This window comes from Falco cherrug, chromosome 8 (assembly GCF_023634085.1).
Source record: "Falco cherrug isolate bFalChe1 chromosome 8, bFalChe1.pri, whole genome shotgun sequence".
Lineage (NCBI taxonomy): Eukaryota > Metazoa > Chordata > Aves > Falconiformes > Falconidae > Falco > Falco cherrug.
The window spans coordinates 41,633,590-41,651,175 of NC_073704.1; the positions used below are offsets into that span (position 1 = coordinate 41,633,590).

The 17,586-nt window shown below is 38.1% G+C and overlaps 1 protein-coding gene across 1 annotated transcript in view; it reads right to left on the reverse strand.

Moving 5' to 3' along the window:
* NEB (nebulin) overlaps positions 1-17,586 on the reverse strand; it is a 131,364-nt gene that overhangs the window by 50,673 nt on the left and 63,105 nt on the right. Inside the window, exons 70-88 of the mRNA XM_055718430.1 lie at positions 17,313-17,420; positions 11,140-11,451; positions 9,955-10,158; positions 9,618-9,722; positions 8,986-9,090; positions 8,582-8,893; positions 8,177-8,281; positions 7,825-7,923; positions 6,583-6,684; positions 6,277-6,384; positions 5,135-5,446; positions 4,903-5,007; positions 4,719-4,823; positions 4,038-4,142; positions 2,973-3,080; positions 2,764-2,877; positions 1,803-2,000; positions 774-878; positions 88-192 (exon numbers count right to left, since the gene is read on the reverse strand). Coding sequence (XP_055574405.1) covers positions 88-192; positions 774-878; positions 1,803-2,000; positions 2,764-2,877; positions 2,973-3,080; positions 4,038-4,142; positions 4,719-4,823; positions 4,903-5,007; positions 5,135-5,446; positions 6,277-6,384; positions 6,583-6,684; positions 7,825-7,923; positions 8,177-8,281; positions 8,582-8,893; positions 8,986-9,090; positions 9,618-9,722; positions 9,955-10,158; positions 11,140-11,451; positions 17,313-17,420 — 2,817 coding nt within the window. The remainder of the gene's footprint in view (positions 1-87; positions 193-773; positions 879-1,802; positions 2,001-2,763; positions 2,878-2,972; positions 3,081-4,037; positions 4,143-4,718; positions 4,824-4,902; positions 5,008-5,134; positions 5,447-6,276; positions 6,385-6,582; positions 6,685-7,824; positions 7,924-8,176; positions 8,282-8,581; positions 8,894-8,985; positions 9,091-9,617; positions 9,723-9,954; positions 10,159-11,139; positions 11,452-17,312; positions 17,421-17,586) is intronic.

Genomic DNA, 17,586 nt, shown 5'->3' on the forward strand with positions numbered 1-17,586 from the left:
CTGTAAGATGAAACATTCAGGTAACTTGTTTCAGTTCTCAGAAGGAGCAGGGGTTAAAGTCTCAATAGAACAAATGGGGAGACTCACATCACTAGCATTTACACCGCTCTGCACAGCAGTCACATAGAGAGGTGTGTCAGTAACAACACCAAAGTTCTGCAGATTCTCTTTTCCTGCAGCTGTATATTTTATCTAAGGAAACAAAACACAAGAAAACATAAATGATGAAAATGACCAGGAAATCCTCTGCCAGCTTCCTTTAAAATCAATTCTGGACAACTGAAGCCCAGGATTATGGCCCAGTTAAGTCCTACTTTAAAAGTGAAAAGCCATAGGAAAGAAATACTTAATATACAGCCAGTTTGAACTAAGGAATAATGAAAATTGTACATTACTGTATAGCATCTAGCAGGCCAAGAGTACAATCAGCAAGGCGAGAGACAACTATTTTCCCAACACAAATGTCTCACTGAGGGTATCTTGTGCACAGAAGGGCATACAGAAAGACAATGCTTTGTCTTCTCACTGTTAAAAAACATAACCTTGCTGTCCTTCTATTCTTCCAATTTTTCTGCTCCTTCAATAATAAAACTGGTCATGTCTCTACAGATGAAACTGTAAGAGTATATTATAATAGTTTGAACAAAATATTTCTAATGTGATAGGAATCACTTCATTCTGCTCTGGACTAGGACAGCTGTCAATCCCAGTGAATCATAAATGGAAGAAAAAAATCTTGTGGATATTTACTTATTTGAGGAAAATGTGCTTACTTGGCTCTGGAGGTCATATGATTTTTTAGCATGCAGGATTTGTGGAGTATCCCAGACATAACATCCAAGTCCCTTCAGCCAATTTAAGTCATCTTTATATACCACCTATATGGAAGAAAACAGACTATTAAGTCAGGAAGAAATTTTCCTTCACCTTGAAGAAAGTAGTACTTGTTTCTTCTCAATGTTCATTACCTTCCACTCATGCAAAGTCAGTGCAGAAGGTTACCACTGAATCTGAACCAGGCTCATTCAGTAATTCCAATCTATTTGGAAGTTTAAATATGAGCACAGAAAAGACTAGCCCATCTTACGGTTTGACAGAATGATTTTTTACCCACTGGATTTGCACGGGAAACTAGACCAAATACTAAAGCATAATAGTAGGCCAGGCAATTAACACATCATCAGATTTTATTAGGAAGGTTGGTTTGCCCAAGTTGAGATATTGTTGACTATATAATATGAAAAAGTGTTGTGGTTCAGTGTGCCACTCACTCAGCCTATATTCTGTGGAGTGATACAACCCCAAATGAACAAAGAAAAGCCTTTTCCAGACCCATTGGATCCAGGAGGATTGCGGACACTGTCCTGGTCCCTTTGCAAATTACAGCATTCCCAATTACAATACATAATGATCGCTGAAGTGCAGCAACATTCTGACTGTACCATGGCACATCCACATCTCTTCTCTGCATGTGCCAGATGGCAAGCATTCTATACAGTCTCATCCAGTCAAAAAGAGATTAAATGTTGATAGCAGTGACCACTGGGAAGGTTTCATAAATGCTGACTTAAAAAATCTTCTGATTTACAAATGAATAATCCATAACGAGACCACTAAAATGTCCCAAAGAAAACTGAAAATGTAATTTTTGCTATGCTACTAAGCAATCTAAGACCATGGCTATTAATTTCATATTTAAATACCATGGAAGATATTGGAATGTATTTTATAATTAAATACCTTGGAAAAAAAAATTACATGAAAGGCTACTAAAATGTCAAACAAATAAAGGAAACACATACATCACTCAAAATTTCCTGGGCTTTTTTGGCTTGAATAACATCATTTTCTTCAGGTGAACAGCTCCACTGATGGAAGTAAGTTCGATATTCAAGATCACTGAGGATATATTGGCACTTCTTTGCTAGCACATGATTCATCATGTCACTTGGAATATGAACATTTGCTTTGGTGTCTTCATAATTCTTTCTATATGCCAACTAAAAAGGAAAGAGTGGGGAAAAGCTAAGAAGAGAGAACAGTGTTTTTCTGCATAATTTTGACTTTAGTAGGATACAGATTATAGCATAATCTGAGGCATGCTTTCTGGATTTAGTAGCTAAACTCCCACGGGATTCAAAAGGACAAAATCTTAACTTCAGTACTAATCACCATTTACTCTGATGAGGTTTTAGAAGGACAAGAATGACCTTCATTAGCAGATTTAACAGGTGGTGAGAAAATTAACAAGACTTCAAGATAAGAAAGGTCTCATGCTACAAATATGTTTTTAATCTAGTTAAATCTCCCTGTCCAAATGAAGAATACTTGGGATTATACTAACTTTATGCCCTGCGTGATATGCTATATGTGAGTGGTGATAATAACAAATACCAAACGTGCATTTTACTTTTCTAGTTCTTAAATTCCTATTTCCATTCAAAATTAACACTTTTTTCTTTGTACAGCAAAAGAATCCCAAGCCATGTGTTATTTCTTATGGCTCAGATTTTTAAACTGAAATAGAGAAAAGTTTTTTTTCCCTATTCTACTATGTGTAATAGCTAAACAAACCACTTCTTAATGTCCTAAATAATTTCAAGTTCAATTATTAAATCCACATACAAAATAATCATTCAGGAAACATCAGCATGTTGAAAACACTTTTACTGATGTTATTAAGCATTGCACTATTTATGTTTAAATATGTCGCACTAAAATAAAGAAAATGGAAAATACTATAGCAAGACTAATTCTCCTTACCGCACTCCTCATTTTCTGGAATGCTAGTGAATGAATGACACTGGGGAAATCACCAATCTCCTTCCCAGCCAGGTAATGGCCTTTCAGCTTCTCATATATTTCCTTATATTTAAGCTGCAAAACATTTATGAGGAAATTTGAAAGTTCATTCTAACAACATACAGGAAAAAAGGAAAAAAAAAGAGAAAGAATGGAAAATTCATACTAACCTCACTATTTATGTAGTTGGCATGCTTCGCTCCAACAAGTGGAACATATTTCTCATCCAAAGTATACCCAATGGGCTTGCTAACTTCCCAAGCATTTTTATAGCGTTTCTAGACAAACACAACATATACAGGTTTTGATAAAATATCCATTATACATCCCAAGAAACCTGACTCTGCCATTTATACACACATGGAATATGGCTGTTTTTATTGAGTAGCTCTGTATTCCACGATGTGTTCCAATAAAGTAAACAAAGAATGTTAATTCTGAACACTTATTCAGTGTAAGGCAAACAGAGTAAGTGTTCCCATTCAGGAAGGTACCTGAGCACAAATTTGAGCTGATCTCTACTTTCTTTACTATATTTGGAATTCAACATTTCTCATCTGGAAGAGTAATAAAAGTATCCAAAATATATATATGAACTCTTGTTTAAAAGTGAAGTGTAAAATTGACATTGCTAATGTTATAGATGTAAGTTCAAAATTATGAAAAATCTTCCAGTAATGATATTGTTTATTATAAGAACATTATGTGCCAGTGGCACTTTTCTAATGTTATATTTTGTTAAATATTAAGTATATTTATTTAATTTATATTATTTTACCTTCAGACTAAATCATGAAGCACCTACTCATATGAATGAGTAGTCACTTAATATTTTCAAAAAATAGATTTCCCATTAAAACTAGTGAGTCTACTCAAAAGTAACTGCTTAATAATGTAAACCACCTATGATTTTTCTCATTAAAAAATAAATGTAGATTTCATCGGAGTCTGGGAAGATACTGCTGGATGGCAATTAAATTATTTTTGTCACACAAATTCTGCTACTGCTACTTCCAAACACCCCACACAGCAGTGCTTTAAGATCAGTTCAGTAAGGAAGGAAATTATCCTTATCCCAATGATCCAAAGTGGGAAAAAACTGAAGAAAACAGAGATTAAATAACTTTCCCAGAGCCTCCCAGCAGACAGAAACAGAACAGTTTTCTGAAGTCCACTCCACATTATGTTGCTTTCAGAACAAACAAATTAAAGCTTAGCTATTTATTGAATCTTACATCACTGTATAGTAAGGACATGTCTCTGGCATGGTTCAGTGCGGGAGTATCATCAGACCCAATATATTGGCCTTTCTCAAGGTTAAACGTTTCTTTGTATTTTAGCTACAAAAGAAAAAAATACAATGTTAATTCCTCAGGAGAAATAAGTTATCCCAATTAGTCCATCTATTAAAAGTAGACATTAATTTTGTGTTATGTTATCATATCCTCAATAACATTGCGTAGCACATTCCAACCACTATAGTACACAGACAAATGTCATCAATAAATATGTCACACAACAAAATTCATACATTATTCTAGTGAAGTTAAACATGCTGATCAGCAAATACAGTTTAGTAGCAACACCACTAGCTCCACTAGCACTACACAACTAACTTGTTCACCAAGAACAAGATTTAGTTTTGAACTACTGTAAGCAAAGTTTAGGTAAACTTTAAATAACAGACTTGCTATATTCTTCTACAGAAAAAATACTAAATTATTTTGGATAGCAGTATTGTGTTGTTCATTTATGTCACTTCTTACTAAACTTATTTATACCAACAAAAGTCTATTATTAATGACGCATGCATGTGCATACACACACACAAGGCTAAACTCAGTTTAGCAAAACCAATTAAGTCATCTACTGATTCTAGTAATACAACAGTTTCTATTTAAAAAAAAAGTACGTACATCGCTCTGATTGACAGAGTTAATCTTTGCCAAAACAATGTCAGGAGTGTCAACCACGCTGGTATAATTGGAAAAGTTATCAAGGGCTTCTTTTGTATATGCTCTCTGTAAAGAGATGAAATACTTAAACACTGTGCATGAGAAAGAAGAGCTAATCACAAACTGCTAAAATATTTTCTCTTACCTTATTTATCAACTCTTGTGCATTCTTAACTTTCTTATGTTCCACTGAATCCAGAGGAATCCAACCACAGCCACGAAGCCATTCCAAATCTGATTTATAAATATTCTAAATCATAAAAGATAATAAGAAAAGAAATAATTTAGCATGACATTTTTCAGTCTTACATAATATGAACACTACACTTAGACCAAACTAAGTGGAAATGACACAGTATGTGTGTAATAACACTTACATCACTTTGCAGATCATAGGCCTTCCTTGCCTGAATACAGTCATTTTGGTCAGGATGGCATGTCCATTCATGCAGGTATTGGCGGTAGTCGACATTGCTGACCAAGGTCTGACATTCCTTTGCTGCTACAACGGACACCATATCCGGAGGGATGTGAATTTTGGACTTTGTTTTGTGATAGTCTGATTTGTACAATCTGTCATTCTGGATCTCGCCTGCATGCTCAAACCACACCAGTTTTGGATCATCTCTCATACTGGCAACTCCAACATAGTGACCTCTTTGCTTGACATAGTCAGCTTTATATTTAAGCTGATGGAAGAGGGGAGAAACATGTACAAAATCAGCACTGATTATATCTGTTCTGTTTTTAACCTGTGAACAGCTATGGTTTTGTCAACACAAAGAACAGATGAGACAGGGAGTTGTCAACTGCAGTCTTAGGTTTTCAGTACATCACCAGATAATAGGACACAAACAATAATGTTACTTCGTATAGTCCTTCCACTACAATTTTCTAGACTAATAGGCTACCATTTTTCAGTAAACAGTACTTTCAACACAAGAGGAAAGCCTTGTTAAAAAATTTTTGCTAATAAGTGCATTTAGCCTCATCTTTGTAACAAATTATTTGAGACTGTCTGAAGAGTGGATGCTTATTTAAGGTATTTACATCACACTTTTGATAAAATGTATATTCAAACAAATAGTCATGCAATATTTTCAACATACATTATGCATAAGTTTAAAATGTAACATGCATACCATCTTACAGTTTTTCAAGGAGGAAGCCTCCATAATATGCCAAAAAGTTAAATCAGAGCTATATATTATAATTGTATCATCACTTCAATTATTTAGCATCTATAAAATATGGAAGTCCACCTGAGTTGACTTTGAAAGGACTGTTTCTGGAGAAAGTGGTGGTGGAAGGGAGAATCTGACCTTCCAGCACTGATAACTGTAAAACCTGTAATAACAAAGATGGCTGAATTGTTTAGAGGAGAGGGGACTTCAGGGGTCATGAAAAGCAATGGAAATCTTTCCTGAATGGAAAGCTTTCTGTCTGTTGTTGAACTTTCAAGACCTTTAACATTTCCAGGCTTCCAAGCACTTGCCTTCCTAATGAGAAATATTATTACCTCACTTTGGACATCATTTGAGTGTTTGGCGTGACAGATCTGCACAGTGTCAGGAGGCAAGAGGTAACCAGTGGCTTTTTCTTTCTCCCAACTTTCCTTGTACAAATTCTGTAGAAAATAAAAGGGAGGAGGAATTCAAAACTACTATAATGATAGTTGCTACCTTATATTAATCTATAGTAATCTATATTAAAGTATAAGGATAACGAATCCTTCCTTTAGGATGTTCTTAAAAAGGCAAGTTTTCTAAATTCCTCAGAAGAGTTATTTAATGTGAATAGAAATTGTCAAGGAGAGATCACACACCTGATTAAGAATTCTGGCTGCCTCTCGGGCCATATCTAGCTGTGGTGTATCTGTTAGAGTATAATTTGACTTGACCTCATTCCATGCTTTGTGGTATTTAACCTAGAACAGAGAAAGAAATTACTGCCTTGCAGCACCATGACAAAATTGGGAAAACAATACCAAGACCCATATTTTATGCATGAAATAACATATAAACCCCTGAACTTGCAAGGATATTAGATAAACACATTAAATATACATCCAAATGGGTATTTTTTTAAAAAGGAAATCATACAAGACAAGAAATTACAACATTTATCAGAGAAAATTTTGAAAACTTGTTCCAAGGCAGGTGCAGAGACAGGGAAGAAACTTCAGAAGTCCAAGTTACGCCACCTGTTTGGTCTTCAGGGATGTAAAGCAAATAGCCAAGGAAGAAGTATTTGAACAAGGGCAATAGATTTTAAGCTTTTTAAGAGCAAATGTCTTTACTCAGCATGATCTCTATGTGAATGCAACATTCTAGCATCTCTCAACCACAAGTATCTACATTGAGACATGTTCCATGTCCTACACAGGACATGCCCAACTGTGTGTATGTGGTTGCATGGCAGTATGACATGCAATTCAACTGTATCACTGTTACTGCCAGCCTTTTACCGGTGTTTGAGTTAATAATGTGTTTAGCTTGGCCTGTTCTTTAATACATGTTAGCAAAAAAAAGAAACTCGTGAACTGAGAGTGGGTCGTAATTTCATGTTCACAGCCCAGCTCCTTACAAACTAGCCTTCAAAAACATACAAAGAACGGCAAGCTGACAGCACACCAGTTTTGCTCGTGTTTATTGTTACACAGTAGTGTAACAGTAGTTAACTAAAAATTGTAAATCCATATTGGCAAAAGTGAGAAGGATTAAGCATTATGGTTGCCAGAATGCAAGTGGCTATTTGCACACATGATCACCAATGCTATCAGCCAAGACTGAAAGAAAGGACTGGTGGCAGAACTACCACTAGCTTTTCACATGTCTAGGAAAGATGTTATTCTGCTTGAGAAGCTTCTTCCCTTATAAGCAATGGAGATGAGCTAGTGAAGTTCTGTTCATATTTATGTCATACATTCACAGAATTCCCAGAGACTGATCAAGAATTTTTTGGCATTTTTTTTTTAAAGGTAAAATAATATCCTTTTAAAAATAAAAACCTTCTATGTAAATATACACACCAAGTTAACAGCCCGGAAACATGCTAGCAAACTTACATCACTGAGAATTTCACCACTGTTCTTTGCTGTGATATAATCAACTCTGTCTGCCACTGGAGTAAAGGGAAGAGTTTCAGCTTTTGTGCGGTACTTTCTCTATGGAACAGAAAAGATGAACAGTCAGATTATACTGGAACATTTTATAGCTAACACAGCAATTCTGAATACATAGACAAAACAAGAAAGTTTACATGGAAAGAAAAACTCTCCAAACACAGTGAATGCTATGGATATACTCCAGTTGTACTTTTTTAAAAAATTTAAAAAATATTGATGTATTTAGCCATTAAAAGACTTGAAATTACAAGTAGCCTTAAGAAAATTTTAGTATTGAAAAATATTTTGTTACCTCATTCAAAAGATCTCCAGCATATTTGACATGGTTGATTCCAACAGAATCATTTGGTAACCATCCAATTCCCCGCAGCCATTCTAAATCAGACTTGTAAATAGCCTGGGAAAAAATAATAGGGTCCACGCTGTTAGCTACTGTTCCCTGTACAATCCAGCAAGATTCATAAATAATGGCACTTACTTCCACTGTTTAAAAAGAGAGCAGTAATTCTAACCTGAGCACTATATCTGAATTTATCACACCTCAAATGGCAAAATATAACAGTGGCGTATACTTTGCGTTCCTAATAAACAGCAAAGCTCATTCACTGAATTCAGCAGATTCCCACTACTCTGAGCTGAAGCAGACTAAGAAGACAAATACAGTAATAAGTTAAGCTAAGTGTTCATGTTAACTTACATCACTCTGAAGATCATAGGCTTTCCGAGCCTGTATGACATCATTCTGATCTGGAAGACAGATCCACTGATGCAAGTAATGACGGTAATCAACATCACTGACCAAAGACTGACCATGTTTAGCTGCTAGGATAGATAGCATGTCTACTGGTAGGTGGCACTGTGTCTTCCATTTGGCGAAGTGTTTCTTGTATTCCAGTTCACTCTGAACTTTGCCTACGCTGAGGGCAAACTGCATTTTTGTATCTGCTTTTGCATTTGGAACTCCAACATAATGCCCCTTCTGCTTCTCATGATCCAGTTTGTATTTATACTGGGTAAAGAGCAAAGATCACCATTACTAACAGTTATCATGAAATAGCTCTTAAAGCATGTGAAGAGGTAGATGCCTCTTTTGGAACTTACATCACTAGCAATTTCTCTAGAAGCTTTGGCTGCCTTGATTGGGATTGCATCCGCTCTCAAATCGTAACTCATCTTCAACTCATCCCAAGCTTCTTTATACAGTTTCTGAAAAGACAGCAAGATGTCACGCATATGCTAAATACTCTGGCATTTGCCATTAAAGAAATGCACAGTTTACTGTCATTTGTTTGCTGAAATAGTGTGACAATTTTTTGTGCATTACTCCTGCTCCTAGCCATAAATACTGCTGCAAATCTTACTGCCTTTCAAACATGTGCATTATCTGTAACACCAGTTTTGCAACCTATACTGCATAGAAGGGTGTTTGTAAAGGTTTAGAAAATATTTATATGCCTTGGGCTTCCATCCATTTCAACAAAACAGTATCTCCATGGTGCATGAAATTAATAAATTTTTAACAGCTGTATGCAAGCATTTGTTTTAAAATGTCTAAATACTTTAAGAATACTCATTAGAGGGAAGGGACTGTTGTGAGCCCTGTATGAGGACAGACTTCCATGAGGTCTATGTGTCTTGATCGTCAACTTTGTAAGTAACATCTTAGAATGTTAAAAATCACAGGATACTCATACTATTTTATAGAAATGTAGAAAATAGAATGATAAGCCTACCTGGCTATAATTAGCAGCATTAGTCTTGGCTAGGTTGATTTCAGGTGTGTCTGATGTCATATGGATCATAGTCTTGTCATTCTCCCAGGCTTCTTTGTATTTTGGCTGTTGAAATAGTTCATTTTATCATATTGTAATTATGGAATGTCACTTGTCAATAACATAAGATCCCATAAATCTTGCCTGAATTGTCATCTTTTAAAAATAAAATGTCTGGAAAAGCATTAAATTTGACTTAAAATACAGTGCTATTTTATATCAATTTTATATTTTAGCAGTGAGATTTCTCTTTTACTGTTTATAGCCTCAAAACAATTTTAGGAACATTGTAACGTACAATGCTGATTTGTTCGGCATTTGCTTTAGCTAGAAGAACATCTGGAGTATCAACAATACTGGTATATTTCAGGCTTTCAATAGGTGTACGATACACATTATCACTCAGGAGATCTTGGGCATGCTTCACTCTCTTAACATCTGGAGAGTCATTAGGCAACCAGCCAATTCCACGGAGCCACTCTAGGTCTGATTTATAGACAACCTGTATCAGAAATGGTCAGAAAAGGAAAACATTGTGTTAATCACTTCAAACTATACGAAGCAGTACATGTTTTAGAAAATGTCAAATCAGCTAGAGCTAGATTAATCCTTTTCATATACAAGAAGTGTTCAGTGCCATAAGTAGAATACAATCTGGCAACCCAGATTTAAATAGTTCATTTCTTAAACAACACATTCCGAAACTTGTGAAGTTAAATATAGGGGAAACAAAAGAATTGCTATTAATGAAAGTAAAGTATTAAGATCTTTAAAGAATGTTCCCATCCCCTCCAAAATACTTATTCCTCTAGTCACTTCAACAATTTACAAGTCTAAACAAAAAAACAGGCCACCCACCAGGATATCTGACAAAAAGGAGAGGAAAAAACGTTTATAGAGGCAATGGGGACTAGAGCTAACTGGCGTAATTCCTGAAGTGGTATCAGGCAACATTATTTAAGTTTTAATCAAGCAAATCCTTCTGCAAGGAACATGAATCTCACCTCTGAAGTTCATTGAAACAAAGGAAGAGTGACTGATGTTGTCTAATAAGCAGCAAAACCAAGGAAGGAAATCAGCTGCATGGACTCCTCCCACTTTGAAATCAGCCACTAAAATATCTTACCTGCTATCAAACAGTTTTCTTGCAATTAAATAAATTTCCAAATTGACAGGAATATTAAAAGCCACCTGATTCCAAAGCAGGAAACAATGCTATTTCATAAGACCCATTAGATAGACAAATCCTCCATACTCTTCAAATCACAATACTACAAAAGCATATGTACCACAGCAGATAGTAAGTAAAGCTTTTATAAAATTCAGAGATATTACCAAAACTTTTTGAAGAATAAAAAAGAGCAGATAAAAGCAGTAACATGAAAACTGAAGAATCCTTTTTGACTGTATAATATCAAACCATCAAAATAAGGCTGTATTAAACAGCAACAGTAGTAACAACTATATGTCTACGCATACGCACATCACTCTGTAGGTCATAGGCCTTCCTTGCATGGATCACGTCATTCTGGTCAGGCAGGCAGGTCCACTGGTGGAAGTACTGGCGGTAGTCAACATCACTGACTAGTGTCTGGCACTCCTTGGCTGCCCGCACTGACATCGCATCGACTGGTATGTGGACCTGGGACTTGGAGTCATGGTACGCCTTCCTGTAAATTCGGTCGTTCTGCAGCAACATGGCACGCGCAGCGCACGACAGCTTGGGGTCCTCCTGGGCAGTTCGGCACCCGATGTAGTGGCCTTTCTGCTTCTCATGCGTTTCTTTGTACTTGTACTAGAAATGCAGAAACGACACTAACAGTCACGTATAGCTCACATGAACATGACAAACAAACAAAAGCCTTTCCGTGGCCTCAGCTTCAACCCTTTGACTTGAACTTAACTTCTTGCTGCTGAGCTGGACACACGAAGAGGCAAACACAGCAATCAGACTAAGAGAAGACTGTACCTCACTAGCAATGTCTCTGGAAGCCTTGGCATGTTTGATGGGAATGGCATCAGCTCTCATGTCATAGCTTTTCGCCTTGGCCTCATCCCAATCCTTCTGATAGTGTTTCTGCAAAGAAAATTGATCACCCTTGTTATGCGCCATCAAGACTCTCTGATACCAATGCCTTTTCTTAAAACGTACTATGGAACAAACAATTGTCACGTTTTTATTTTAATAATGATTCACATGCATAATGATTCTATTCTCTTACATTGCTGATGTTGAGAGCGTTGACTTTGGACTGCAGCATTATGGGAGTATCAGAAGGCATGGTAATCTGCGTCTTATCTTTATCCCAGGCTTCACGATACAGATGCTGCGGAGAAAGAACGCATCATCACATTTCACTATGGTTTGAACACCGGAAAAATGCAACCAACAGGAATTCTTTGGTAATTCTGATTTGCAATACTTTCCAATTAGTCATTCCCAGGGTAGAAATTCTACTCTCCACCACAAAGAAAAGAAATGTCATCACATAAATCAAAGGTAAACGAAAGGTAAGCTTACGTCACTGATCTGCAAAGCATTGATCTTAGCCTGGACAACATCTGGCGTGTCAGTAATGCTGGTGAATTTCAGCTCGTCTGGCCGTGTGCGGTACAGCCTTTCATTCAGGAGTTCCTGGGCTTTCTTTGCTTTGACCACATCCACAGAACCTTCTGTCAACCACCCAATGCCTCGCAACCATTCCAGGTCTGACTTGTACACGTTCTGTGAATAAACCAAGGGTTACTCATGTTGCTGCAACAACATTATGTGCAGAGAGGTTTTGTACAAGCCTTTCCCCAGGCTCCTCCTCGTACAGTTACACGCAAGCAGTCAAGGAGACTGTGGTGTACCAGGTCCTTCCCACACACAGCTGAATCCCTTTTTCGCACAGCAACGAAATTACCGGTCTTTTAAAGACACTTGTTACATGCAGACCAGTGGTGTGATCTGCAAGCAGTCTGCAAGCTACATTCTACAGCAGACCAAAAAAAAATGGCTTCTTTATGAACAGCCTGGAATGTTTCTGGCCCCTGGGACAAAAATACTACTGATTTGGAAAGGGTCATCCAGATGAATTAAAAGAAACATATCAGGACTGACTGCAGGCTCATGAACGTGCATTTGAAAGGATATTTGCAATCCTAAGATTATTGATAATCTTAGGATTGTCACTAAGAAACAGCCTCACACATCTCTCATAAGGCTTTTCTACAGTTACTCTCACTCACATCACTCTGTAGGTCATAGGCCTTCCTTGCATGGATCACGTCATTCTGGTCAGGCAGGCAGGTCCACTGGTGGAAGTACTGGCGGTAGTCAACATCACTGACTAGTGTCTGGCACTCCTTGGCTGCCCGCACTGACATCGCATCGACTGGTATGTGGACCTGGGACTTGGAGTCATGGTACGCCTTCCTGTAAATTCGGTCGTTCTGCAGCAACATGGCACGCGCAGCCCACGACAGCTTGGGGTCCTCCTGGGCAGTTCGGCACCCGATGTAGTGGCCTTTCTGCTTCTCATGCGTTTCTTTGTACTTGTACTAGAAATGCAGAAACGACACTAACAGTCACGTATAGCTCACATGAACATGACAAACAAACAGCTTTTCAGCTTCCTACGTTGTCCCCCCTTTTACATGTTTCCCAGAGGTTCTGCCTTAGCACAGATAAAGCTCTGGTCCACTCAAAAGTCAGGTCCTCAAGCTCCCAAAAAAGATATTCCAGAAGTCACCCATGATTTTTTAAAAATCTCTCTGGTTTTTCTTAACACACGTAAACAATGAAAAATAGTACTGAAGCAGACACCCTTGTGCTCTGTAAGACCACTCTGAGCACCAGCTGCATTTCACATCTTTAGAAAAAATATTTGATAGTGGTGATTACAGGAATTGCAAGAACTCAGTAGCAAGCACAATTGCAGCCCCGCCCTGATCAGCTTTAAATTGTTGTTTGGTGTCTGAAAACTCACTTTGTTACCCAGTGCAAAGAGCAGTCTCTTAAGTATATCACATCCTCTTATTCACAGAGCACTTACAATAGGCAGCTTCAAGCTGCAGAAAGAAAGAATTGTTCACAACAGGCTTTAAAGTAACACAGGGGCACAAAACCATACAGGACTTCTAGGTGAACCAAACTTCACTTAGTTCTGCTGAGCTGGACACACGAAGAGGCAAACACAGCAATCAGACTAAGAGAAGACTGTACCTCACTAGCAATGTCTCTGGAAGCCTTGGCATGTTTGATGGGAATGGCATCAGCTCTCATGTCATAGCTTTTCGCCTTGGCCTCATCCCAATCCTTCTGATAGTGTTTCTGCAAAGAAAATTGATCACCCTTGTTATGTGCCATCAAGACTCTCTGATACCAATGCCTTTTCTTAAAACCTACTCTCTTGGAACTAACAGCTTGGGTGCTCTCTTTGCCCCCTGTAACTAGCAGGGTTACAATAATGATCCTGGCAAGTGTCTTAAGAGAAAACTCATTACTCAAAGTAGGTACAAGATCAAACCCACAAAGAGGCAGTTGAAATATTCCTGAAAACACATCACTACATCCCCTCTAACAGACTACTGCTGACCGCATGTATGAGCTCACCACATAGGCCTCAAGTAGGCATCCAGCTGACAGGAGTGTACACCTCCACAGCTAACACTGAATTTTGTGTGACTGTTCAACAGAGATTCTGCTCACACACACCTGATTGCAGGGTCAGAGCTACTGGGGACAAAGCATCTGTTCTACTTAAAAAACATACCCAGACCCTACTTAAGTTATGAAGCTTCCTGACTGCCACTAGAGGCTTCTTTATTTACCAGCCATTTTTAGTCCTACCAAGACAGTGAGTGTAGGCAGAGAGCCTCAGTCCATTTACAAGACTGAACAGAAACCAAAGTGCCTTCCTGTATCTAGAGGCACCCAACCTGTGCAGGTCATCAAGCCTAAGAACATGAGGGCTCCTTCTTTGGTGGCATCTCAGTCCACAGAAGCTTGGTCAGCTCAGCTGGCAATTTTTATTAGTTAGTTATTCATTAGTACAAGTGGGTAAATGATGCACTTTTTAGTTTATTTTTCATGACTCTGAAAATTCAGAAACTGAATGCCATTGCAGGTCAGACTATAAGGAACTCAGAAAAAACACATTAATCAAAGCACAAGCAAGACAAAAACAGGGGAAGTGAAATGTCTGTTGTAATTGCACTTGAAATATTTCACGTCTAATTCAATCACATCAGGTACTTTGGAAAAATATTTAACATACTATCAACATCAAGAAAGATTGGGAGTAAATAGAGTTTCCAGGCAAAGCCCCAGTCAAGTTCTGCTGAAAATGCAAAATGGGAAATGTTTCTAGCTTTGCAGCATCTCCAGTGTGTTAGTGCCATTGAACCAGTGAGCGAAACAACACAGATCTGCAAAACAGGTCAGGGCTGATGAGCCTACAGACTCAAAAAACAACTCCACGAAAGTATTTGCCAGTTTTGTCAAACAGAGAAGGAACTGCATGGAATCGCACACTGAATTTTGGAGCTTGCTCACAAACACACAACCTGTCCTGCAAGGCAGGCAACTCTGTGAGTCATTCCCTCAGGAATCTCTGCAGTTTAGGACAAAAGTTATCAGTGCTGGCATGTTCCATGAAAGCAGTTTCATCAATTTCACATTCACATGGATGAGGGAATACAATGGCATATATTTCAGCTCAACGCCTTGGGCCTACTTGCTTAATGATTGTCTGATTGATAAACAGTGCTCACTGGTTCATCAAAAACTCTCTCGGCCTAAACTGTCCCTAGATGTAATCTACTTTTAAAAGCACATTAGAGGATGGCATCAGTACACAACCATTAACAGCAAAATCTAGAAGACACAGGCCAAAACCTGGAAGAACAATTGTCACTCTCAATTTTATAACACTACATATGCATAATGATTCTATTCTCTTACATTGCTGATGTTGAGAGCGTTGACTTTGGACTGCAGCATTATGGGAGTATCAGAAGGCATGGTAATCTGCGTCTTATCTTTATCCCAGGCTTCACGATACAGATGCTGCGGAGAAAGAACGCATCATCACATTTCACTATGGTTTGAACACCGGAAAAATGCAACCAACAGGAATTCTTTGGTAATTCTGATTTGCAATACTTTCCAATTAGTCATTCCCAGGGTAGAAATTCTACTCTCCACCACAAAGAAAAGAAATGTCATCACATAAATCAAAGGTAAACGAAAGGTAAGCTTACGTCACTGATCTGCAAAGCATTGATCTTAGCCTGGACAACATCTGGCGTGTCAGTAATGCTGGTGAATTTCAGCTCGTCTGGCCGTGTGCGGTACAGCCTTTCATTCAGGAGTTCCTGGGCTTTCTTTGCTTTGACCACATCCACAGAACCTTCTGTCAACCACCCAATGCCTCGCAACCATTCCAGGTCTGACTTGTACACGTTCTGTGAATAAACCAAGGGTTACTCATGTTGCTGCAACAACATTATGTGCAGAGAGGTTTTGTACAAGCCTTTCCCCAGGCTCCTCCTCGTACAGTTACACGCAAGCAGTCAAGGAGACTGTGGTGTACCAGGTCCTTCCCACACACAGCTGAATCCCTTTTTCGCACAGCAACGAAATTACCGGTCTTTTAAAGACACTTGTTACATGCAGACCAGTGGTGTGATCTGCAAGCAGTCTGCAAGCTACATTCTACAGCAGACCAAAAAAAAATGGCTTCTTTATGAACAGCCTGGAATGTTTCTGGCCCCTGGGACAAAAATACTACTGATTTGGAAAGGGTCATCCAGATGAATTAAAAGAAACATATCAGGACTGACTGCAGGCTCATGAACGTGCATTTGAAAGGATATTTGCAATCCTAAGATTATTGATAATCTTAGGATTGTCACTAAGAAACAGCCTCACACATCTCTCATAAGGCTTTTCTACAGTTACTCTCACTCACATCGCTCTGTAGGTCATAGGCCTTCCTTGCATGGATCACGTCATTCTGGTCAGGCAGGCAGGTCCACTGGTGGAAGTACTGGCGGTAGTCAACATCACTGACTAGTGTCTGGCACTCCTTGGCTGCCCGCACTGACATCGCATCGACTGGTATGTGGACCTGGGACTTGGAGTCATGGTACGCCTTCCTGTAAATTCGGTCGTTCTGCAGCAACATGGCACGCGCAGCCCACGACAGCTTGGGGTCCTCCTGGGCAGTTCGGCACCCGATGTAGTGGCCTTTCTGCTTCTCATGTGCTTCTTTGTACTTGTACTAGAAATGCAAAAAAGTAGTATTAAAAGAAATAGTGAATCTAAGATGAATTTCTCATTATTTCATATTGGTATAGATTACAAATAGTATTTGTAGTGTTATGAAATATACTCATTTAGACTTCAGAAATGCCTAACACATTCTTGTTCCACATCTTCTGTTTATTTTCATTATAGTTAATTATTTTCTAATATATGCTTAATGTCAGGATTTATAATTTAATGCTCCTTTTGGAAACTGTTGCCCATTTTCTTTCAGCAGTGAATTCTTTGTTAGTAGGCTTTCAAGATGGGTCTGATGTATCATGTTTTTTCAACATTGTACATACATTATTACTTCACTCTTGTTTCTCAAGCTGACTGAAAATAAATGTAAAGGAAGAACATACTTCACTCGCAATATCTCTTGATGCCTTTGCACTTCGGATTGGAATTGCATCAGCTCTCATGTCATAACCCTTCTTTTTTGCCTCTTCCCAGGCTTCTACATAAAGTTTCTATACAAAAGATAACAGAAAATGGCTTCTTAATATTCTGAGAAATAGAATTTCTACTTTTCATTGTTTTTTCTTAAAATTGTAATGAATGCATGTTTTAGACGATCTTTACAGTTAAAGAAATGCTTACTTCATTTCTGAATTTCCATTACTTTAGTATATGTTT